This window comes from Paramisgurnus dabryanus, chromosome 10, assembly GCF_030506205.2.
Source record: "Paramisgurnus dabryanus chromosome 10, PD_genome_1.1, whole genome shotgun sequence".
NCBI classification, from domain to species: Eukaryota; Metazoa; Chordata; class Actinopteri; order Cypriniformes; family Cobitidae; genus Paramisgurnus; species Paramisgurnus dabryanus.
The window spans coordinates 12,231,306-12,256,057 of NC_133346.1; the positions used below are offsets into that span (position 1 = coordinate 12,231,306).

Sequence of the window (24,752 nt, forward strand, 5' to 3'; positions counted from 1 at the left end):
TCTGTCGACTGTGGTCTCACAATTTTTTCCACTCCCACACCTACACGCTCTGTGTATGCTCATGTTAGTTAGTCATCATCAAAGTTTGCCGTAGGCCCATGCAGGCATGTTTGGTTATTGTTGCTCCAGTCTTAGTTTAGCAGCCAGCTGGTATGTCGCTTGTGGATAAACATATAAATTGCACTGTTAAGTTTATGCGCAGTGCAATCTTTTTTAATGTTTGCAAGAACCCTTAAGGAATGAAACGTAAATCATGCAAGGTGTTTTTAATTAATAAAACGTTGGAAATTTTGCTACTGAAGTTATCACTTGTAGATTGTTGTGGCTGGTAGAGCCATTTCCTTAGGAATGGCATGAAAACTTATGGTTTTATAATTATTTTGTTTTAAGATTGGTCCTCTTCACCATACAAAACTACCTGACCCTGCAGGTGTTTGCATTACATTTTTAAAAACAGAGCAACAGAGTTTGTGTGATGCCGTGATTCATCTCATCTAGTTCTGTCCAGTGTGTGTAACCACATATTTCTCTGTTTGATATCAGACAGAAAAAAGGAAAAATCTAGGAAGTTTTGCCTTATTTTTTTCTAAGCCCTTTGAAGGACGAAAAAATGAAGAGCATTGATGCATGAACGAGCAGAAAGCATCATAGATATTTCCTGAAGAGCTTTTACGGGTTAGGAAGTTGGACATGCCCCATCCTTATTCATGCCTTTACAGTGCGAAAAGAGAAATGGATTGATATAGAGAAATAGAAAGAGGTGAGATTTTTCTTTCCCCGTGTACGATGACCTACCCTGATTACTGTGCGTTGTGCCTGAGGAAGGACAGAAATTGAGTCTTATGGCCAAAGGAATGACCAATTCACCCATTCCATTATATCCTCTTCCACAAGGATCACAGTGAAATATTGCTTTATTTTTCATTTGTTTCAAGTTGTTTGTTATAATGGCTTGTTCCATGTTGTGCTTTGCTGTCTCTGGTTGTATTTCGTCTCCTGTTGTTCTACAGAATAGAACATTTAATTGCAGATGTGATATCATTTAATTTTCATCAGAGTGATAACCCAGTTTATCAAATATTGCATTGTCTTTTCGTTAGTTATGAGATAATCTCATTCTCTGATTGTCTAATTTAGGATCAGATGAATCAAACAGCCAGACTTTTAAGTATCTTATTTGCAGTACTTCTAGAAAGAGCAGGGTCATGACCACTTGACCTCTTTCCTCTTTGCGTTAAACGTGTGAACTTGCAGCCAATGTGAACGTTCCTCTTGACACAAGCTTGAAAACACGCACTTTGCAGTTGTCTCTTTACAGGCACTACTGCTACTGCTGAGACTTGCCGGATGTGATAAAGGTTTAATCTCTTAAGGCAACACAAATATGTTTGCCTACACTTGAACACAAGAATCCTGATTTAGATCCTTACTGGCAAAGAGGTGTGAACCAGCGAACCGCAGGTCTGATGAAGGAACATAAGCAGAGAAAAAATGGCATTTATTACTTGTTTTGTATCTGCCACCTGAGGATTTAAAAACCAAATTAACCAAATGGCTATGATTCAAGATTTCATTTGACCACCAAGCTTTGTCTGGAGTTGCTTCAGTGCAATTGGTAGTCATTATATCTCCATTAGGGCTGTCACTTTTGAGAAAAATCAAATTCGAACGGATTTCGAATGTCATGCAATGTATCCGAATATATTCGAATATCTAGGCACCCCCGCGCATCAAAAACCCACCGTAATTGAGATTGAATCACAAAATTATTAACAGTGACGGTCATAAACTGGGCTGTCTGGATTACCTTTTTACTTAATGTTTGAAACAGCAGGTTATCAACTTATGAATAAAAAACGATTCAGAACAGTTACAAACAATAAGGTGACAACTTAAACAGCAGCAGGAGTATAGGAACCCAAACGGAATTCGCGCCCGCAGACTTCGCCAGAAAACTCAGCGGAATTCTGCGAATGTAATGCCCGTCATTGACAAGCACACATGTGACATATCCTGCGCTTGAGCGTGTTTGTGGGAAGTAATCTCATTGATAACAAGCACACATACATAGCCTATCCCGCGCGTTTGTGAGCCGTCAGTGACAAGTGCATTAACCCTGCGCGTGCTGTTTTCTCGCCCGTTTTCAATGATAGAGAGCACAAACTATTTGATACTTGAGATGAAATTAAACTTACCGCTAAGCAGATCTCACTTGACTCTGTCATTTATGTGACGAGCGACAGTCAGCACATGATCATTTAAAATCCGTTTACAAGACAAATGCTGTTGTTGTTTAATATAAAGTTTACATTGCGTTGTAAAAATGATGAAATTATCTTCAAACATGCAAATTTCATAATGCGAACGTATTAACGCAAGTTTTTTATTCTGCTATAATGTTTAACATTTATAGCAGTGTTAAAAATGTCATTTTATATACATCTATAATTCTATCTTGACATGCACATTAGGTTCATGTTGGTCCAATTCGATTTCCTCTCCTGCGCACAGTTGCCGTCGTCGGTCTCCATCCTATTACGAGGTGTTACTGTAAAAAAATGCGCTACACATGGCATTTAAAAAAACGTATGGTTTATTTATAGTTCGAATACGGATATTTCACGTCATGTTAGAATGGATATTCGAATATCGAATAAAAAGTGACAGCCCTGATCTCCATGTGTATTATTGCTTTTTTCAATTTTATTATGCCAAAGAAGTGAGTGTTTTAAGGTATCATAGTCGCATTCTTGATGTGAATAGGAACAGTCACTTAACTTTTTTGCTGCGTTCACACCAGCCGATGTAGAGGAGTCAAGCGCAAGTGATTTCAATGTTAAGTCAATGTGAAGACGCGTTCACGTGCGTCTGGAGGTCTCACGGCTCGAATGAGGCATTTAGCACGGCGCGTTAGATGCGATTCCACCTCATCCGCACGTCTAGTTCGCGCGCATTGAGCGTTGTCGCGGCAAACGCGCGAGTTGAAATTTTTTAACTTTGGCGGAAAAGCGAGCTGCGTTAACCAATCAGGAGCTTGCTCTAGTCTGATGCAGAGCGATCTTTAAAACTTACATGGACATACAGCTGTTTGCCCTAGGCCAATACTTCCTGGTTTTATTAGTTGCGATGGATAAAAACGTTATTGGGGAAAGCCGAAAATAGTCGTCATTGGCAGGGAAGCGTTTCTCTTAATTGACCAGTTAATTCTGCAATGGTGGGGAAAGAGTTTAAAAGGTTGATTATTTAGATGCTTTAAGAACGTCACCAATTAGACAGTGATGCAGCTCGCTACATGTTTGGAAGAGAGCTTTTTGTTTACCCCTCATAAGGTTTGCAGCATGTTATAGTCTTTAAATTTTGCAGCAAGCACCTTTAAACAATCACTCCTGTCCCAAGGGAGGAACAAGTGAATGAAGAACTTGAAGGATCTTGTGAAGCCTTGCACTCGATCACTGCAAGAGTTGGGGGGGAAACATGGAGTGCCGTTTCTGAGATTTAATGAGACAGGTGGCCATTTGGCTGATGTCTGAGAGGCAACTTTTTCTAGCTGTGAATGGAAGACGGGGCAAACCAATCCTAGCATTCTGCCGACTATATGAAGGAATAATCTGGAATAACCAAGCTTTCACAGAACATAGAGTAAATGAGCATCTCTTCGGTAGACCACGGCCCTCTATTTTTATGTAAATATCCAATCATCTTCCCTCCCCCACTTACTCTTCTCTTCCTGTCTGAGGAGATTGCTGATGTGGCTTCAATCCAGGGGTATCCATAGAGTGAGACGTGAATAAGGTCTTTCCTCTTTGCTCTTCCTCTCATTCCCGTTTTGCTTCCTCCTCCTCTTTTTCGCTCCCTCTCTGATCTTTTTTTGAATGGAAATTAAGGAGCTATACTCTGTCTGTACGGGTAATTGCTATAAGGCTCATTTCTTCTTCATCTTCCTCCTCTGACACCCGTCTGCTCGTTCGCATCTTCCCCCGGCTGCTTGTCTCCCTGTGGTGCGAGTTGTGCTGGCAGCTTCTCTCTCTCTCTCTCTCTCTCTCTCTCTCTCTTTCTCTCTTTCCCCCTCGTTCACTCTTACCCTTTTCTATCTGGGTTTTTCTGGAGGGCTACCTGTTTACCGCATAGCTCAAAGACAGCTGCTGGTGATACCCATTATGCTGAAGGTTGACAGGCTTTCGGGCTATTTTTTTACGAGAAACGGTTTACATTTAATGCTTGGAATAAAAAGAGGGCACAGTCTTCAAGTTTACATTATTGAATTCCAGTACCACTATGAACTTGAGTGAAATCACAATTAAAGTATTCAGAAAATTCCTTTAATATGAAGTTTGTAGTGTCTGTGGCACCAAACAGCATCATGAAAATAATGCTTGATTCCGAAGTGGTTTCCCAAATAGTCTGTCTCGCCCTAAACACACACCATTGGTTTAGTCAGTGTTGCTATAAAATAAACAAATTGCAGTTCTGTTTGGTGTCGCTAGTGGTGCAGAAATTACATGCTTTACCTTTTAATGTGCGCAATTGTTTTACCAGTGAACAAAATGACACGGGGAGCCCGTCAGTCGCCGTAATTACATATTGCCGTATGAGACATTCCCACCAACGTAATGGCAGTGACGAAGTCGTGATGAAGGCTCTTTATTTAGCATTTGTCCAGATATTGTGTAGGACGTTACTGAGGCACTCCAGCGGCGCGCTGACGGCTAGACTGGGACTGTTTGTCAGACACATGAGCCGTGCATTTAAGAGCAGGAATCTTCTGCTGGCAAGCTGTATGCAGCGCGAACCCTCGGGCCACAGTGCCGAGCTGCTCGGAGAAAAGGCTCTTTGAAAACATGTTGGATCCCATTTACAGAGAGAGAACTGAGTGCGCTGGAGGAGGAGATTGTGTCTGCTGTTGCTTTTCTGAGTTGTTTGAAGACTGCTGGGCTCTGATGTGAGTAAAATTATCACTTGGAGGCCATTTGTAAATCTTTGTCCGGCTTTGACCCTTGACCCATGACTCGAGTGCTCTACCTCCAACAGGAAATGATGTCAGAGGTAAAAGGAAAAAATACAAGTCTCTTTGCCTCAGAAGGCGCATTGTTGTTGTTCCCAATTTCCCCAAGCTTTCCGGCTTTTCCGCAGCGCTTCCCGTGTTTTGAATAAACCTTAGATATATAACAGTCAAGCAATGTGATCAGACTATAATACATTATGCCACATGCCTACCAGGAAATGGCAAGGGTCTTGTAGGAATGCTGTTTGTTTAGTGTTAAATAGACATTTCTAGGTCACCTGCAATTGGTGTTATTTGTTTTATTGAAGGGGAAAGATTTGGGTTGATTTATGCTGCTGGAGGTTCTCTGCTCAGCACAACACGCAAAACTCCTCTTTGTTCTTCTCACTGCACATGTGGGGTCTGTTTTCTTTTCCCCTTGTTAATCTCGTTGTGGCGTTTGACAGGTTAAGGGTTTTGTTGCAAGACCGTGTGTTATTTCTGTAATGCCTGGTTTTGTTCATTTCTGTTGCAATGTGCAATTTCACTTGTCAATAACGTCCTATTTATGCCCTTCCCGGTAATGTTTGCAAGCATTGTTTTACATTTTGTGTGAAAGCTGCTTGTGGCTTAATGGTTAGGACCTGCAGACATGCGAATTTAATCAATGATTGTATACGTTAGCTCGAATTGGTCTTGGACGGTGTCGACGAGGAACATTTTCAGACAGCATTGTTTGCTGCTTGTGTCTGTGCTGTTGTATCTCTTGACTCGTCCGCCCTGTCCTAATGATACATTGGCTTTTGTACTTAATTCTCAAAAGCAGAGACCAGAGGTGCACTGCCTTCTCTCTCGTTCTCTCTCGCACCGTGCTCTCCTGTCATCTTAGGAAATAGTCATTAATTAGTAATTGAAGCTCACCAGCTCTTGTAAGGCTGTGAGCTCATATTCGGAGAAAAAGAACAAACGAGCTGAAGAAAGGAAAGCCAAGGGCATGCGGAGAAGAGAAAGGGACGGAGGTGTGCGCTGGAGAGAGAGGAAGACAGATTACAGCATAGGATGAAGATGAGGTGGAGAAAAATAAAGAAAGATGGAGACGGAAGAAAAGGGAGAACAGAGAAAATAAGCAGAACGAGAGAACAGAAGCTCCTGTAGCGTACGACGCTGGCTCTTCCCTGGTCTGGCTCGGTCCCCTGGGGCCAATGGTTGGGCAGACATTAATCTCTCTGTTTAATGACCCTACAGCTGATCTAATGACTCCTGCATAGGAACCTGTGGCTGTAGGGAGCAGCGATACACCACTCCTCTCTCTGTCCTGCTATTATGAGCCTGGGTGTCTGAAGGATGATAATATGGTGTTGCTAGTGTGCTTCAGTGAGTGATTCAGGGAGACTCGATTGAAAAGACCATTTCAATGTGGGTGTATGTTCTCTTTTATATTTATGTTTAAATATGTTATTGTTTCTGGATCAAAAATCCTTTTTATATGGATGTGTTTAAATATGAATATAAATTATTATTATTATTGCACGACTCTCTAAAATGCTAGATTCTGATTGGCCAGTCTTAACATTCCACAGTTCGTTCACTGCAGTTAACTACTAGGGCTCAACATAAAGGACTGTCCGGTGGCCCGGGGCAAGCGTGAGTGATGTTCGGGCCAGTAGAAAGTATTGTCACTTTCCCGATCGTGTCAGTGCTTCACCCTCAGTTACTTAAATATATTTTCATTAATATATATTATTTAACATCTTGGAAGCAGACATTTACTTGGGTAAAACACAATGAAAGAAACTGATTTGCTGTCAGTTTACAGGTAAAGCAGAAAAGTTGGGAGCCTTTATTTGTTGGAACATGTCTGTTGTATATGTATATGCTTATATTTGCCTTTTGAATTATTATTTTTAAATATGTGACAGACATTTTTGTATTGAAAATTTTGCCAGGGCAAGTGAAAACCTGAACCACTGGCCCAATCGGGCCAGTATAATTTTTTTTTGGCGCGTACAGTTTAATATTACACAAAATTTAATATAAATGTCTTTTTAAAAACATTTCTGACATAGTATTAACAAATTATTAAACCAAATAGTGTAGTTGTGACATTTGAACATCTTTTCTTGAATTTGAGCTCTGTGTAGAAAATGTAAAGAAACATAACTAGTTTAATATTATATTTAGTTTTAATATTAACTAGTATAATATTAATTGTCATTATGTGAATGAATAACATTCAGGAAGTTAAAGGAAGACACCACCTTTTTTATTATTTTTCTATGTTCTTACCTCAACTTAGACCAATTAATACATGCTTATCTTTTTTTCAATGCGTGCACTTAATCGTTGTACAGCGTGTCATGAATGTGTTAGCATTTAGCCTAGCCCCATTAATTCCTTAGGATCCAAACAGGGATTAATTTAGAAGCCACCAAACACTTCCATGTTTTCCTTATTTAAAGACTGTTACATGAGTAGTTACACAAGTAAGTATGGTGGCACAAAATAAAAATGAGAACTATATTGCATTATGGTGGAAGAGCACTTAGTTTGCAGCAATTCGACCTCAGGCGCATTAATATTGACGGAAGTTTGAGCGAGAAGGGGGAGTAGTCAAGAGTGATGATGTTACTGCACGCCGAGGTCGAAGTGGTGCAAACTAAGTGCTCTTCCGACATAATGCATGTTAAAATACGCACCAAACTATAATTTTCGGTATCGGTGAAAAAATTTAATATCAGTGCATCTTTAATTATTATTTATATGAATGTTTATTAGGGCCAAAGAAATACCTTACAGTGCATACTGTGGTGTTTTTTTGCAATTTAATAAATCATAAGGCATCATGTTGTTGTTGTTATTATTATTGGATTTTAAGTAAAACTGTGCCAAATGTGAGATAACAAATATGCAAGATCGCAAAATCTCTTACACGGTGTACTTTAGAATCTGTTTTTAATGCACTTAGTAGTGTCAGTTTTGGTGACTTTAAAAACATAAAGAATCCCATTTAAGTATATAAAAAGTAATATCTTGCCCATTCATCCAATTTGTATGTTGTACATCCTGTATTGTTATTGGCATTGTCCTGAAATCTGTTAACTTTCTTGATACAGTAACTTTATCAATTTCCTATAATATAGCCAGTGACGGTTTTAATAAAGCTTTACGATTTGATGTTGACACTAAAACAAAATTCTGTTAGATATGCTTTATGTTTGCATTTATTTATCGTGACTCGTTTTAGACTGCAAAATGTTTTGCCAGTAATGCTTAATATGTTGGTGTTATGTTTTAGTAGTTCATGGTTTGCATGTCTTGAAGTCTTTTGTGTGTTTTTGTTTATGTAGTCAGCTGCGTTTTTCTCCTTGTGTCTCTCTCTCCCTGTCTCTCTCTCTTTTTCTGTGGGCAGTGGTTAGACCAGAGAGACAAGGTCAAAGGGAACACTTTATAGAAACCAGGCGCCTCTCCCCACAGTAGAAATTGTGAGGGTAATGCCATTTACACACTAAAGCGGCTATTATGACAGTAATGTATATGATATATACAGAAAAGTTGATTTGGCATTATACAATCATATTTGTGGTGCAGTTGTGAGTAAAAATAAAGGCACATTTTTGTATCTGACCACCAGGTGTAAGGATTACAAGTAAAAATCAATAGTATGGCTTGGGAAGTGTTGATGTATACAAGTGTAAATTCTTATTATATTTCTTTTGAGTAAACCATTTATTTATAGCACATTTAAAACGTTTTTCATGTTTTGAATCAAGGTTGTGGTCTGAAAGAACACATTTGGAAATTGTAAGAAGCGGATATCAGAAGATCAATGCCTGTTATTCTTTAGATGTAAGATGAATGGGAGTCTTTCATGAGCTCTGAGGTTAAAGTTTCTTACCAAGAATGATTCAGTCAAGAACGTTTATCTGTGTACAGGTGAGCAGTAGCAGGCCCCATATTTAAGGTATTAAAAGATGCATGAGACAGCCAAAACCACCTCATTCTCTCTCTCGTGCACTCTCGTCGCCTTGACAATAGACAAGGTGTTTTATTGTTGCCAAGCTGTTAGTCAAATCAATGACATCCTTTAAAAGTGAATTGTGCTACTTGCTGCCTTTTCAGAAGACATCAACGAATTATAGATTCGCCTTCTGGCCTGATTCCAGTTTTTCGACTGGGTTTAGCCTGCAGATATTTTGCTGCATGTGAATGACCTTTTGATTGTCCCAAACCCAATCTGGGCTTTTTTAAATTTCCTGTGCTGAGTTTAAAGAGTACTGCATTAAAATTGTTAGCTGATAACTTAACATTTGACCTTTTTATGTAACATTAACATTTATTTAAAATGGATGTAAAGGAAAGACAGCCGAACATGCAAAGGGATAGGGCATGCATAAAACTTCGTGTACGCTCGCCATTCAAATTCTGGATAAACCTGCGGGACATTCTGCAGAATTTCTTGCGGTGTATCAATGAACGTTTGATGATATAGTTGTTTGGTGTAATGGGCACTAACACATGGGTACAAAACCATATCCTGTTGTGAATAGTTAGCAAGAAGTGTTTTAAAAACAAAGCTTTGTTTTACATGCAAAATTGCATGCAAAATAGTGTGTTGTCACAATGCGTGTCTGATTAAAGACACTGTGGCAGATATGGTCTTTCAAATGTCTGGGAAGCCTATATGGATGCGTGTTACTGTTCTATCAAGTGAATTTGCTCTGTATCCATCTGCAGACTGGCGGGCGGGCTGGGGCGGGTGGTGTAATTCCTACAGCCTATGGGTGCTCATGGGAGCTGTGCTGCACAGGGACATGTTTGAAAGGAGCTTAAGGGCTGCCAGGTTTAAGCAGTGACTCCTAATGAGATTACTGAAGCATGGAGGCCACAGCCGAACGTGATCCAGAAACAAACCAGCGCTCGGATTTACGGCCTCGTTGGACGTTTTACCTGCCAGTGCGAGGCAAGATGGCATTTCGATAGGATCAGTCTATCAGGCTGAACTAATTAAGACCCAAGTCAAATCAAAATGAGCACTAAAAAAACGAATTGCTTTAAAATTGACAAGAGGATCAGAATTCTTGTATGTTGTATTTAAAAAATATATTTTAGTAGGATCTTCATTATAGTTTATAAAAGATATGAGCACTGGAATACAATGTGCTTATTATTGTTGTTTTATTAATTGGTGTCTACTGTTCTGTAAAATACTTCATTAATATTCATCTAGAGTCACTGCTTCGTGAACTATTTTTGAGAAACGCTTTAGAAAAGGGAGTTGGGCCGAGTACCAAAACACACTTGTAGCCAATCAGCAGTAAGGGCCGTGTCTACTAACCAACATTGTTGCCTGGGTTGCGTATGTGTGTGGGGGGGTCTATCAAAAGAAGGTCCAGGTTCTATTGGGGTAGGGGTGTGTTTCTTTAGGTGATTTCAAATGTCAACACTGGCTTTCAGAGACCGTGCACCCCGCCTTTAAAAGATGAGATTTTTTTTATGTAAGCCAATTAAGTATTTATATAAAAAAAGTGCAATTGTCACTCTTTGCACAGCAGGTAATAACCAATGTTTTTCTCCTTAGGCGAGGACGACGGTGTGTGGGAGAGCGGTCTGTCCTACGAATGTCGAACTCTTCTCTTCAAGGCCATTCATAACCTCCTTGAGCGCTGTTTGATGAACCGCAGTTTTGTACGCATCGGCAAATGGTTCGTCAAACCCTACGAAAAGGACGAGAAGCCCATAAACAAGAGGTATGATGAGCATTGCTTCTGCTTGGTGCTTTCAAAATGTTCTTGTTTGTTCAAATGGGTATTGGTTTCACTTATGACTTGGCTTTAGCCTTTTATTGAACAATGTAGTTGTAGGGTGCACTCATATTATACCTAACCCAACCAAATCGTGCCAGAGAACTAGGCATGTTGTGATAATTGGTATAACTGGTGATGCACAGTGCTTTAGCCTCTCAGGGATTAGATCACTTGCCCACCGCATCACCGTTTTCCACTGTCATTCAGAGTTTTTTTCTTGTAATTAAATCATTTAGTTTCGTTAGAGAGACACTAAAAACTGAATGTGTCTGCTGCCTGAATTCATTGCGAGCTGAACGCGCGTCACATCACAGAGCCGCAGGTGTCAGATTTAATTTATTACTGTCAATATGTGTGAGACAAGTTGCCTGACAGTGACGTTGACAGAAGCCGCATGCTTATTTGTTTTGTTATAATATACATATATAATGTTTAATATAAGGGAGATCGTTCTGTTGATGTGTTTTTATTAAGAAGAATAAATCAATCATTCAAGCAGCGCTTAAAATGCCAGAAAAGCCAGTTTCTCAGCTTGGGACTGGCGACCTTCTGTCAGAAGTACCTGCGCACACTGGCTCAAGCACTTAATTAAAACAATTGTTGCCCTCTCTGTTTGATCACACTCCGTGTTGCGCGACTGAGCCCAGGTGACCCGAGCCCACTTGCACAAGCCGGCCAGGGTGGATTTAAGTAAGCTGCACCCGGGCACAGTACAGAGCGGTCAAACGAACCAGGCTTTACGGTTTGGTTGGGTTAATGTGTGCGCGCCCTTAAGCGTAGCTGAAGATTCAGTAATGCAGGGCAGTATATGTATCTATTGGGACGAATTGAGGAGCTCAGAAAGAAAGCTGCAACGTCTGTCAAAAAATGATAATGATAACAGATTATTATATTATCTGGGGTGGGCGGAATGACCAAAAATCTATTCCACGGAATGACACATTTTATTTCACGGAACGGAATATTTCACGGTATACATGTTTTTCAGTTTATATTGTTTTTTGATGATAAAAATGTACAGAGATACACCACTCACTATAGCTTTTAACTAAATGCTCACCACAGTTTTAAAATATGAGCATTGAATCTTGTTTTTAATTGAGTAATTAACTTTATAGACCATTGAAGCTATAGTGTGGCTTCATTGTATTTTGTATTTATGCATACATTACATTAAACATATGCAATATGTAAAATGAACAGGTATAAATATATGCAAAAACCTACAGACAGGATAAATAGCTGTATATGAGAGAAGAAGCTCTAGATATTATAAATGTGACAGGTGCTATGATGTGATGATCATAAAGTTTGTTTTAAGGTCTTGACGCCCTTTACTTTCTATTAGACCTTAACATTTGCATCTCTTTCTCGTCTTTCCGATCAAATATGTTTGTACAAGCAAATGGCGCGTCAAACTACATGGCTCCACATCGCACGTGTCACTGATATAAACGCGAGTTTTGTCTTAGCTTGCTTAAAGTTCAGAAAACTTTACAACTATTAGCATTATGTGCGAGAAGAACTCTTTATTTGGCGTCGCAGCTCCTTGCGCTTGCCTAGAAAGACCTCTGCACGCGAGAGACCGGCCGGCTGCTGCAGGGAGAGAGAATGCGCGCGAGAGAGAGAGCGAGCAAGAAAAAGTCTCGCTGCGTGACCCGCGGTGGATTCACTGGCACTTATTATAAAAATTACACAAATAACTCGTTCATTTTTTATAAGTGAACTATTTTACATGTTTCTCCGTCACACTCAGTCTAACATGCTGGAGGGCAGAGTTAGCCACGCCCACTTATTTGCATTCCGCGGAATAGACGGAATAGAAAAATCTGTTACGTCTGACATTTTATTCCGCGGTAACGGAATATACCGTCATACCGCCCAGCCCTATATGATATAATGATTATTATACGGTTGTCAAATACCTTCGCTTCAAATCTGCTTAATCGCAACCTCAGGCCATTCAAAAATAGTGATTTGTTGGCAGAATCTAATAATCAGAATTAAAGTTTGATAAAAATGCTAATTTACAAGAAAACAAGTATGTACCTTTTAATTTGCTTTGCATATGAACTCGTCAATTGATCGTTGAGCGATAATTGTAATTAATTTTTTAAAGTTATGTTATTGGACTTTCAGTAGTTGTATGTAAAGATGACAGGAAATTATATGGGATGAGAAAGAGGGGAACAGGAACCTGGAAAGGACCATGATACGGGACTTGAACTCGGGTCACTTAAAGTGTTACCACATAATATGTCAGCACACAGCCCAATAGGTTACTGGTGCCAACTGAGTGATGCTATTATCGATTGCATAGCTTTGGGTGGAAAAGTTATTTTAGCCACAAAGAATGATATATTTTTATTTGTGAATTGTGCACATTAATAGGAATTTATGACACATTGAGTCAATTGTGTCAATTTAAAATGACAGAAATTAAAACGCATCTTTTTGGTTGGCTTGGTCATTACATGCCAAGCATGTTTATGAAGCTCTGTTTTCTAAATCGAATATGTTTATGTGATTTAGCCTAGTGGCCCTAAACAAACCATGTTACCTTCAAGGTCTGAGACCAAATTGTGAAACTAGTGTCGGCGAACAAGATATACACACTATCTTAGTGGGCATTAAAGTACAGATAAGTGCTTATCTGCATTGCTTGTGCTACAGTCTAATACACTTTATAATGCTGTTTTAGATGCCACAGTGATGCTTATTATAGGAAATCAAAGGTGATCAGACTTGAATGAAGATCTCCGGCTGCAATGCACTCTTTTTGTATTCGTATATTAGCTGCTTACTGCCACCATGCAGCCGCTCTATCCCTCGCACTGCATTTCTCCTTGTCAGCATCTGCGCTCTTTGATAAGAAACTGAGACGACGTGTGTAGGGGTGGGAAAAAAGAGCAGCTCTGCTTTTCTCTGCCCTCTGCCACAGTTCTTTCCTCACAGCGTCATTTGTTTGCTCTTTTTTTTTTTCTTATCATCCTCAAGGTCATTTATACACTATTAGAGAGCAGCCAGACAGCTTTCAAGCAGGTTAAAAATACAGGTGTTACAATCAGAGTTTTCAGCGCATTACACAGATCAGTGTTTACTACTGGAATTCTGTTTTTGCAAGTGAGGGAAGCCTGATATCAGTGTAATATTGTGGTTAAAGCACACAAGCTTGCTTTTGAGATCTGTTAACAAGGCTGTAACTGCTGTTTTGTGTGTTTGTGTTTTACACCTCTGTCTTTCAGCAAATCACTGCAATGTGAAAGATAAAATTAACAACAGCTTTTTCTTCCAGCTAACCCACTTTTACTTATACACCGACACCGAGATTTGCCTCCCTTAGTTGATTCTCACAGATAGTGTGATGTGGATTCAGCAGTGTATTGTTATTTTTTATTTATTGCAATAGATATGTGCTGTAGTTAAGTATATGAAACCAAATCAAGTCCAGGTTGTGTTCTCGAGCATTGTCTAATTGCCAGTTTTGCTATCGTCTGATTGAAGCAAGCATGATCTAATGCACTTTGTCTTGGCGAGGTATTAATGCAGTTGGTTATGAAGTGTGAATGTAATTGTGCAGGGCTAAGCAAATTGTTTTCATTTATATTAATTAGGGATCGCGATTAATCGTTAGCAGAATAAAAGTTTTTGTTTACATCATATGTGTGTGAACTGTGTATAATAACTTTGTATAAATAAATGTAGACACATGCATATATGTTTTAGAAATGTTCACATGTGTATATACATTTGTATATTTATGTATAATTTATATTATATATAAATATAAATAATTAATATATACATTTTATTTCTTAAAATTATACATGAATGTGTTCATATTTATATATATACATATTTATTATACACAGTTTACACACATATGTGATGTAAACAAAAACTTTTATTCTGCTAACGATTAATCGTTTAGCATCCCTAATATTAATTAAAAAAAGATTTAAAAAATGATAGTAGGGATGCTCCGATCAGGATTTTTGCAGTCGAAACCGATTACAGTCTTTACTGTATGAATTAAATATACGTGCATTCGTAGGAAGTAGGGATGGGCACGAGTACTCGAGCATCGAGTGGCATCGATGATCGTTCACGAAAACGATGATCATGTGGGTTTGATTTATTTATTGTTGATATGGTGGCATTTGGATGTCCGATTAGCGTTACAAGCGCATGTGGTAGTAAAGACTGGGTCTGGAGATTAGGGATGCTAAACGATTAATCGCGATTAATTGTTAGCAGAATAAAAGTTTTTGTTTACATCATATATGTGTGTGAACTCTGTATAATCATTTTGTATAAATAAATGTACACACATGCATGTATATGTTTTAGAAATGTTAACATGTGTATATACATTTGTATATTTATGTATAATTTATATTATATATAAATATAAATACTTAATATATAAAAAAATTCTTAAAATTATACATAAATGTGTTCATATTTGTATATATACATATTTATTATACACAGTTTACACACATATGTGATGTAAACAAAAACTTTTATTCTGCTAACGATTAATCGCGATTAATTGTTTAGCATCCCTACTGGAGATGCGTGTTTGACGTCGTGTCGAGCTACGCAGGACTGCATATGACATTACCATGCGTGATTCAAAAACAAACTCCGCGCGACCATGTCGCAGCAACCAGCCGTTCCCCGCAATGCGCGGCAGCTCGCAGATCCCATGAAGCTAGCCACGCGTCACATCACTAAGGCACTAAGGTTTTGATTTTCGGAAATACAGTCAGTCAGGTGCAAAATGTACAGCGCCGTCAAAAGTTCAATAGGTTATCATCTCATATTTAAACATCAAATGTCAAGAGATACCAGAGAGCCATACGAGCATTAACATTACATCTTGACTGAGGTAAGAGGACGACACGACACAGCTAATTGCTAAAATGATAGCAAAAGACTTAAAGCTGCTTAATGTTATGAAGCTTGTGCTTTGACTGGACATGTTTAAAAATGCGCTGTTTATGATGCACATCCACAAAAGGAGTTAAACTTTCTCTTTTTTTTAGATAACTTAGTTGAAAACTTAGTGAAAGTCTTGCATTTTATGCAGATAGATGCACATTGTAAATTTATGTTGTATAAAGGCTTAATATTATGTATTATGAGTGTGTCATATAGAAAGCGGTTCGGTTTGTGTTTATTAACCCTTTAGTTTCACTTCATCACGCAGCTTTTCCTGTAAGAAGAGGTTTCTGTTAAAAACATTTAATTCATTAAAAATCTAGTATGTGTTCATTGTACTGTCATAGTTTCTTCAAAATTAAGTTTTATTTGAGTGTTTTTAATAAAAATATTTTCATTTTCATCATGACGTATACGCCCCGCCCCCTTGATTGCCCCGCCCCCAGTTAATCAAGTACTTGTTCTTCAGACCTATGCATTAATCGAAATGAAAAAATGACATAAATGCACATCCCCAGTAGAAAGTATAACAGTTCCTTAGTCAAAAGCGGAGAGTGATTTTATCAAAAGATAAATTAGGTTCATGTAGCTTTAAGACGTAAGAGATCGCTTTGTTCACGTGCACTGATGACAGGCTGCTGTGTGTGCCCATGGCGGGTGTACGCAGACAAGATCAGCTGTGGAATAAAACTGAAATTTTAAACGCTTAAAACTTTAAAACGCATGCAAATAATAAACATTTGGCATGAGGATGCAATTTTCCGCAATAGATGTGTGTTGTATACGTTGTTTGATGCGGATGTGAAAACATGGCGCACGTCCTAATAGAAAATACACATCTCTCTGTAAAGGCAAAGAGAAATATCCAAATCTGCACGTCGCACGCGAGCAACGGGTTGTATTTTTTTTTTAGAAAATTTAGCGGGTACCGATCGAGTCATTTAATGCCATTATCGGCTGATACTGATCGATCGGGCGTCCCTAAATGATAGTTTAGATTAAACTTTGTCACTGTGCAAAGCCAATAAAAGGCAGTAAATGTAACAGAGGCAATGCAATAAAAAAGGAAAACTACTCATTTATTTATTTGTTCATGATTACTATTTACTTGAATAATTATGTGCACATCCATGACTTTGACATGTTTATATATTCATTAATTATTAAGTGTGAACGAACGTGCATATTTACTATCAAGCTTCTTGTCCTCTTTCCGCCTTCTGTTTTTCTCCCTTTTCTGAAACTGAAAACTCATTTGTCTATTTAAAAATTGTGTGATCTTGTAATGGATGTACTTCTGTGTGTTGTGTAATAGCATCAAAATGTGATTTCAGAGTCTTTAAATGCAGACCTTGTGGTAAGATGTCTCTTGAGTATAAGTGGTTATCTTAGATGAGTTTATATTCTTTGTATGTTTGCAAATAAGATGTTATGAACTAAAATGTGGTGTTTTTTAATCTGTGCTCATGGAGGCTTTTAAATAACAGGCTCGGAGGCAGAGGAACATAGTGTTGCGAAGGCCTGGGTGGTGATTAACATTACTGCCAGCTACACTGATTCCCAAAGCTTGCTTGCTTGTCTCTTAGTGTCAAATCCCTCAGTGCTAAATTGTGTTCAAGTCCTAAGCATGTGTTTTTTTTCCGACAAGGACGTGTTTTATTTTGTCCCTAAAGAGCTGCCGAAGCAGAACAGTGCGACTGTACCTCAGAGGATATCACCTGTTTCAAATACGGCTGTGGGTTGTAGTGTACCATGGAAACACATTCTCAGCTCCATTCATGAAAGACAAGCTGGCAAGGACTGAATCAGTACAAGTGATGTAATGCCTTTGAAGTGGAACATAAAAACTCTATGGCAAGGGTACCCAAACTCGGTCCTGGAGGGCCGGTGTCTTGCAGAGTTTAACTCCTACTTGCCTCCGCACACCTGCCTGGAAGTTTCTAGTATGCTTAGTAAGAGCTTAATGATCTGCTTCAGGTTTGTTTGATTAGGGGTGGAGCTAAGCTCTGTAGGACACCAGCCCTGCTGGACTGAGTTTGGGTAATCCTGTGTTACGGTGTTTCTTCCTGATGGTAATTTTTCTTGAAGATTTAAACGATTCATGTGTCCATGTCATTTTAAAGCATTAGTTTCCATCTCTGCTTTGGTTGGCCTATTATAAAAAAATTGATTTAGACAAAGTTTAATAAGCAAAAAGCACCTTCATTGGATTAATCACAATAAACTAAGTCATTGAGTTAACTTATTTTATGATCATTGTTTTTATGTGATTAGTGTCCATTTGTGTTACTAGTGAACGTTTAACTCTTAAAATTTAATTTTATTAGCTAGAAGTAGGGGATTATTTAAGTTGAATAAACTGAGAACTAAAGAGCAGTCTGACAAAACTATAGGTTAGTTCAATGCATATTAGGATAAATGTATAAACAAAATAGTTTTTCACTAAGAATTTTTTTTATTTATAACATTTCATCAAATTCAAATGAACAACCGATGCTTTTAATAAATAATAGAGGAGTTTCTCCACTTTGCAATCCAATTAGATCCAGATGGATAAAATCAAGTCACACCCAGCACTATTTCCTGCCGAACATTCACTCTGTACTCGGAAGTCAGATGCATTGGGAATGCCGTTTCATGTTCATCTTCAACCTCTGCGGATGGTTTCGATTAGATAAGGTGTGTTTAAGGAGTCATGCATGCAGACATATACTTGCGTTTCCTTTTGAGGGATTACCTCCTAAACCTGTTAGACTCCGGGCCTATGTTGTCCCCCCCGGCACTTTATCTTGACGCCCGCCTTCTAAATCCTTCCTCGCGGAAAACGCAGACAGCCTCCGCAGCGCCGCTGGTTTCCTTTCTCACTCCGTAAATTTTTGGGAAGAATTCCAGCTTGTGAACAAACCCAAACCCTTCCTGTACTGTGCCCTGTTGTCTAGCGTACAAGCACAGAGTGTCTTGTGGTTTCTCTATAATTAGAGGATATTTGTGAATCGGAAACTAGACTCTGAAGTACAAGAGAACTCGCTTTTAATTTGTTTTTAATATATTTTGAAATGGTTAACACGGTAAACTGTAAATAGCTGTATGCTTGATATAACTATGCTAAGACAGTGGGTGGTTCTCTTGTTGGCTGCCTGTGCTGTCACACGGTGCAGCTCTGTAACCAAACCCTGATGTGTTTTAGCTGCTTACATCATCCTTCATACAGGTCAGAGCAGTGATCACGCTTGTGCTCTCGTTCTCTCTCTCTCTCTCTCTCTCATAGTGGGTGTGTGAGCAGTAGATCTGTTACCATGGCTAATCCTCCGATCCAGCGTGTTCTTTTATGGGCAGTGTTCACATGGGAGCTTGGTAGACGTGTGTGCCATTGTTGAACACGATGCATTCCCCACATGTCATTGTGCATTTTTCATCTATATGTCGCAATTATACTGTACTGGTTATTAAATTTGCAATCAGCCGTTTTTGCGTTCGTATTATTAGAGTGCTTTTAGTAGGGCAGCGAAGGATCGGATCAGACAGACTGCGGCTGCAGGGCTAAATATATCTCTCGTGATACCTACCTGGGTGAAGCCGCACAGATTTCTGCGCATCTGTACACACCCACAGAGATCGCATTTAATGAAGTCACACGCTTACGTGGGCACAAAATCATTTATCTGCAGTAATGCATACACTGGTACGCAGCTGGACAATGCAAAGCGCCTCTCTATGATGAACTACATATTGGAATGCGTTTTTATGGGTTCAGATTAAAATGTCAAACTTGTCTTTTATTTGACACGGTTTCCTAGAGAATGAAGGTTCGTTAATTTCACCTAATCTTTTTAGATATCCTCTCAAAAATCAATGCAGAATGCACAAACAAACATTTGCACATCCTATCTGCTCCTCGTCATGTCACATACGTTGCTTTTTCAGCCACATATGTACTTCATATTGTAAACTTAATTTATTTACGGTTACTCTTGTTTTATTACGTACTGTTTACAAGACGCAGTTTGAACAGCAGATGTGCACAGAAGTACTGGTCCTAACCCATCTAATACACATGCACACCCTCACGTTCAATCCCGATATTCTCCTTGACTTTTTTTCTTGTTCTCATGCAAAACAATCAAAGGTTATCAGTGATAAGCATTCTTAAAACTTCTACTTAGATAAACAAGCTCTAGTAAATCTAGACTGGTATGGGTCGGTGCCACACTGCAACTCCCATCTTATCCAGCTCCTCTTTGCTGCTTTCCGAATACAGTTTTGCGAGACAGATGTGACATTCCTGACATTCCAAAGCTCCTACTTTTACACTTTCCATTGTTGTTCTTTTTTATCAGCAAAACACACGTTTTATTGCTGACTGCAAAGCGTTGGTCACAAAGATCAATGGTGAATGTCAAGCCTGTCTCTTTCTCTCCATCTTTATTCCCCTTCTCATCTTTATCCATCGCCTTTCCTCAGATGCTCATTACACTGTGGCCTTGACTCATTGTCCATATCGAGATCTCCTGTCCTCTCCTTCCTGAGGAGTGTGTGTGGAGTGTAATGCTGTAGATAGATTTACAGTCTGTAGAGATGTTCCAGGGTCTCCTTTCTGGTACCCCGCATTTTTTAAAAAGTACTGATTACATTCTAATGCCAATGTTGGAAATTTATGAGCTTTATATTAAGACGTGAATGTGTTTTTTTTAGGGGGGGGGGTTTACAGTGTTAACTTGCACAAAGACAAACACCTGTTTTTATATCTTGTCTATTAAGTTTCTTCCAACAGTATTTGTTTGATAACCATGTGTTTAGTTATATTCGAGCATTTTTGAATTTGGATTATGCAAATTATTATGTAAATCAATTTTGGGGTGGTTAGCAATTTTTAAATAGAAAAGGAACTTCCTCACCAAACGAAACCTGACTTTAACCATAATTGTTATAGCACTTTATGAATTTGTCAATCTTTTGCCACTGTTGTGTTTGAGTACATAATTATATTTTTGCATTTTTTGTGTCTCTTATCTGTGTATAATTTTTTTGATTTCGTATCATTTTGATGCATCACTTTTCACTTTTTTTGAAGCACTATTTAAAGTGTTTATCTGGTTTTTTTTACCAATAACAGATTGTTGGCTGGTTGCAAAAAAAACTAAATAAATTAAAATGCAGTGTGTATGTCTGTCTTTTATAAAGTTGTCTTTTTCTATATATTAGTTTTATTTATTTACATTTCATTTTTGCATTAAAACTTAAAGGTCCTGTTCTTTCTGTGTTTTTGAAGCTTTAATTGTGTTTACAATGCGCAATATATAATGTGTTCATGTTTCATGTGTAAAAAAGTGGTTATTTTTCACACAATTTACTTATCTGTATAGCGCTGTTTTCACTGTCCTCAAAACAGTCTGATGTCTTCCTTGTTCTATGAAGTCCCTCCTTCAGAAATGCGTATCGAGTTCTGATTGTGTAGCTTGTTTAGTGTGTTGTGATTTGATATCAGCTTAGCTAGCCATTAGCTTAGCTTGCGACTGACGTATTTCTGTGGGTGGAGTTTAGTAAAAAAAAAAAACTGTTCTACTGACGTCATTAAAGCAGGAAGTAGAGGGCTGTAGTCCAAACTGGCCGTTCGCTGTAGGCTTTGAAAGGGAAATTCTGTTAAAGAAAATATATCGCCCTGGCAGTGAACTTTGAGCTTTATCATTTTACAGGTATTATTTATGCTATTATAGCAACATTACACACTAACTAGGGGATCAGAAAGAACGTGACCTTTAATTTAATTTTGGCTTTAAAGTTTTAACACCGTAACACCCCTCCATGTGCGGCTGTTGAGATGATTTTTGTCAAGATTTAAGGTCTCTGATCAGCAACCAATCAGATCTTCAACATAGGCTTTGTATAGTGAAAGCTTGCTACACAAGATCAATAAACATTTAATTAACATAAGTGACTGTTGACTAACAAACGTTCTGTTTGCTAACATCTCGCAGGGTTTGTTCAGCTGTTATGATGAGGAAAAACAGTCAGTCATCATCAAGTCTAGAGGGTTTTTAAATTGTGTTATAGACTGAGCTTTTCGTTTAAGAATTAAGCTTTATGAATGAGATGGTGGCCTCTTTCTCTTTGTGTAAAGGCTTTGTTTGAAAGATCTTTGATGAATGCAGTCGACGTACATGTTTGTCTGTGTTAACTGCCGTTTCTCTGTGGTTGACTGCTTTAATCTGAAGGCAGTTCAGAAACTCTCAGTTCTCCATTTGTGGTAAACAGACTCAAGTGTAGTAAAACTCTTCAATAGTATTTTACAGTGGCTGAAACCTTACGTGGGTTTGCTTAAGAGGTTAAGACTTGGGGTGTGTGCAACAGCATGTTCTTGTGTTGGTCATCTGATATTGCTGCTGTTATTGGTCAGGTGATTGACGTCTGAACCTGTCATGTGATTGAAGTGTGCATATTAAGATTTTGATGTTTGGCATGATACTCTCGTAGTTTCCCTTTTGTGTGATTTAGTTAGTTTAGCGTTTAAGACCCCTTACCTGACTATGTAGCACTTTAAACACACAGAGGCTGTTTACACAAGTGGATAAGAGAGACACATGCCTATTCTCGCCTACTGTTTATTCCTTCTCCAATTTCGACCACTTCTGTCTTGATTACTTCGAGGGGATGCATGGGCGAGTCATTAAAACACGAGCAGGAGAAATGATGGGTTTAAGTTGACGTGCACTAATATTATGTACTACTGCTTGTGTTGTAAGTAAACATGCTGCACATCATTTTGGGCATGTAGGGGCTGTCTCAAATATTTCAGAATAATGATGAAATAATTTCGTGCAACTTTTTAGACTCTCTCAAATTGAAACACAAATGAAAGAGGCGAAGAGTAGCTGCTAGGGCTGTGCAAAAATATCGATACAGTTAACTATTGTGATACATTTTTTCCACGATAGTGTATCAATATTTAAATCTCTACTATCGATATTTTTTACCCATCAAACAAACAACCTCCTCCGCCCCTGCTGTAGTTGTCACTGTTCAGTTGTTTGTCATATTTGGCCAATGTCTCAAAAGTAAGCGGGAGTGAGAAAATGGCAGAACATTTAAAAACACCTGCAGATTTTAAAGTTGACGTGTGGAAGCAGAGTCCTGCAACGGGTCGGGTACCCGCGGGTACCCGCGGGTACCTGCATAAAAGTGTCTCAAACGGGTGGATTGTGACATTCCTAAAATTCACGGGCGGGGCCGCGGGCGGATAATTAACTCCGCGCGGGCGGGTAGTAGTGCAAATGATAATATGTGCAAAATCTGTATGTCTAATGATGTGACACCAAACTTTGAAACACGGCTGTTTTTTCAGCCAAGCGCTTTTTAGCTGTGATACTTAAGCTGTGAGCCGGTTGGTTGTTGTGATACTTGTCCCGCCCTTTCTCCACTGTGATTGGACGGCCGTGTGACAACTGACATTGACGAGCGGAGAATTTCACCCAAACTTTAATCTCTTTCAACTCTCGACCCTCAGCGCCGAGCGCGGAAAAACCGCTGACCGCCGGCTTATTTGAAAAACGGCCGCGGGGGTAAAAGCTTTGGTGTGCACGCCCTAATTACCATTACACGCGGAACATATGACATTTGACCCATCACGTCACCACCACTACAACAGTGCGCGACCAGTTTGTTGATTCTTCTCGTAGTTTGTTGGAGCCTTTCTTTTACTGTCTATGCTTGGAGCCCTATGGTTGAAGCGAGCGTTGCGGGACTCTGGCATAAAGTTTTGCTGTTGATAGCCGGAAGCTGAACGTCTTCTCTTAGAAAGCATTTCGAGACGAGACTTAGGAGCACAGCAGGGGTTGTGTAGGTAGGTTGTTCTTTTTCTTGTTTTTTTATTAATATGTCTATTTCTGTATAGTTATCATGTTCCATTTGTGCCGATAGACTACTTAAATGGCACAAAACAGAGCGCACTTTAGCCTGTTTCATTAGCCTATTCATGACGCTGTTGTGATGTTTAGAGAGGTACGAGATAAAAAATAAAGCACTTTAATTGGAATGATTTTAGAGTGTGTGATTTATGCGGGTACGGGTCGGGTAACGGGCCAAATATTAACGGGTCCGGGCGGGTGCGGATTTAATTTTGATATTATCACGGGTGACGGGTCGGATCTGGTGCTGAACTTTGCGGGTACGGACGGACACGGGTCTCCAAAAATGGACCCGTGCAGGACTCTGTGTGGAAGCACTTTGGCTTAAAAAAAAAGTTAGCTCTGTTTTTTGCATTTTTGATATGAAAAAGAAAAAGGATTGCAATGTATCGCAGCATGCAACGCATTGTATCGTGTCGTGATACATCGTACCAAGGTCCGTGTATCATGATATGTATCGTATCGTATCGTGAGGCCCTTGCCAATACACAGCCCTAGTAGCCACTTTAGTTTTTTCAATGATTGCCCAAACACAGCAGGTTCACATTAGAAGTCAGGAGCGATTGGAAAATATTGTGCTCGGTACGTCACGTCAGTAGGCGGAGAGTAGGCTGTCTTTTGTGGCTAAACACATAAGACTACATGAGCATGAAAGCGGACCGGCTAAAAATACTTTACACCCCTTTAACACCTGTTTTTAGGGTCTTCCACTTGTAACATAATTAGGGCTGCACGATTCTTGCAAAAATGTGAATCATGGTTTTTCTCCATGGGAAATGAGATCACGATTCTCATTTTTTCAACCAAAACATAATTAGACTCAAGTAAAAAGTCTTCAGGGATGAACGCAAGCATGTTACAATGTAACCCCCATGCTTAACTCTTTCCCCGCCATTGACGAGTTATCTCGTCAATCTGCAATACCGCTATTATCCACCAGGCGCTCTTCCGCAACTTATAAACCGGAAGTTTTGCCCTATAGGGTAAACAGCTGTATGTCCGTATATGTTTTAAAGATCGCTCTGCATCTGATCTCTATCAAAAGTCCTTCACAAAAATGGAATTATCTCAGCTTTTTGCTCAAAATTTGTGTTCTTGATGAAACCTACACATATTTGA

General features: G+C 39.0%; 1 protein-coding gene across 1 annotated transcript in view; it reads left to right on the forward strand.

Moving 5' to 3' along the window:
• Positions 1–24,752, forward strand: part of med13a (mediator complex subunit 13a) — a 64,961-nt gene that overhangs the window by 6,053 nt on the left and 34,156 nt on the right. The window contains exon 3 of the mRNA XM_065258527.2: positions 10,560–10,728. Within this exon, the coding sequence (XP_065114599.1) occupies positions 10,560–10,728 (169 nt within the window). The remainder of the gene's footprint in view (positions 1–10,559; positions 10,729–24,752) is intronic.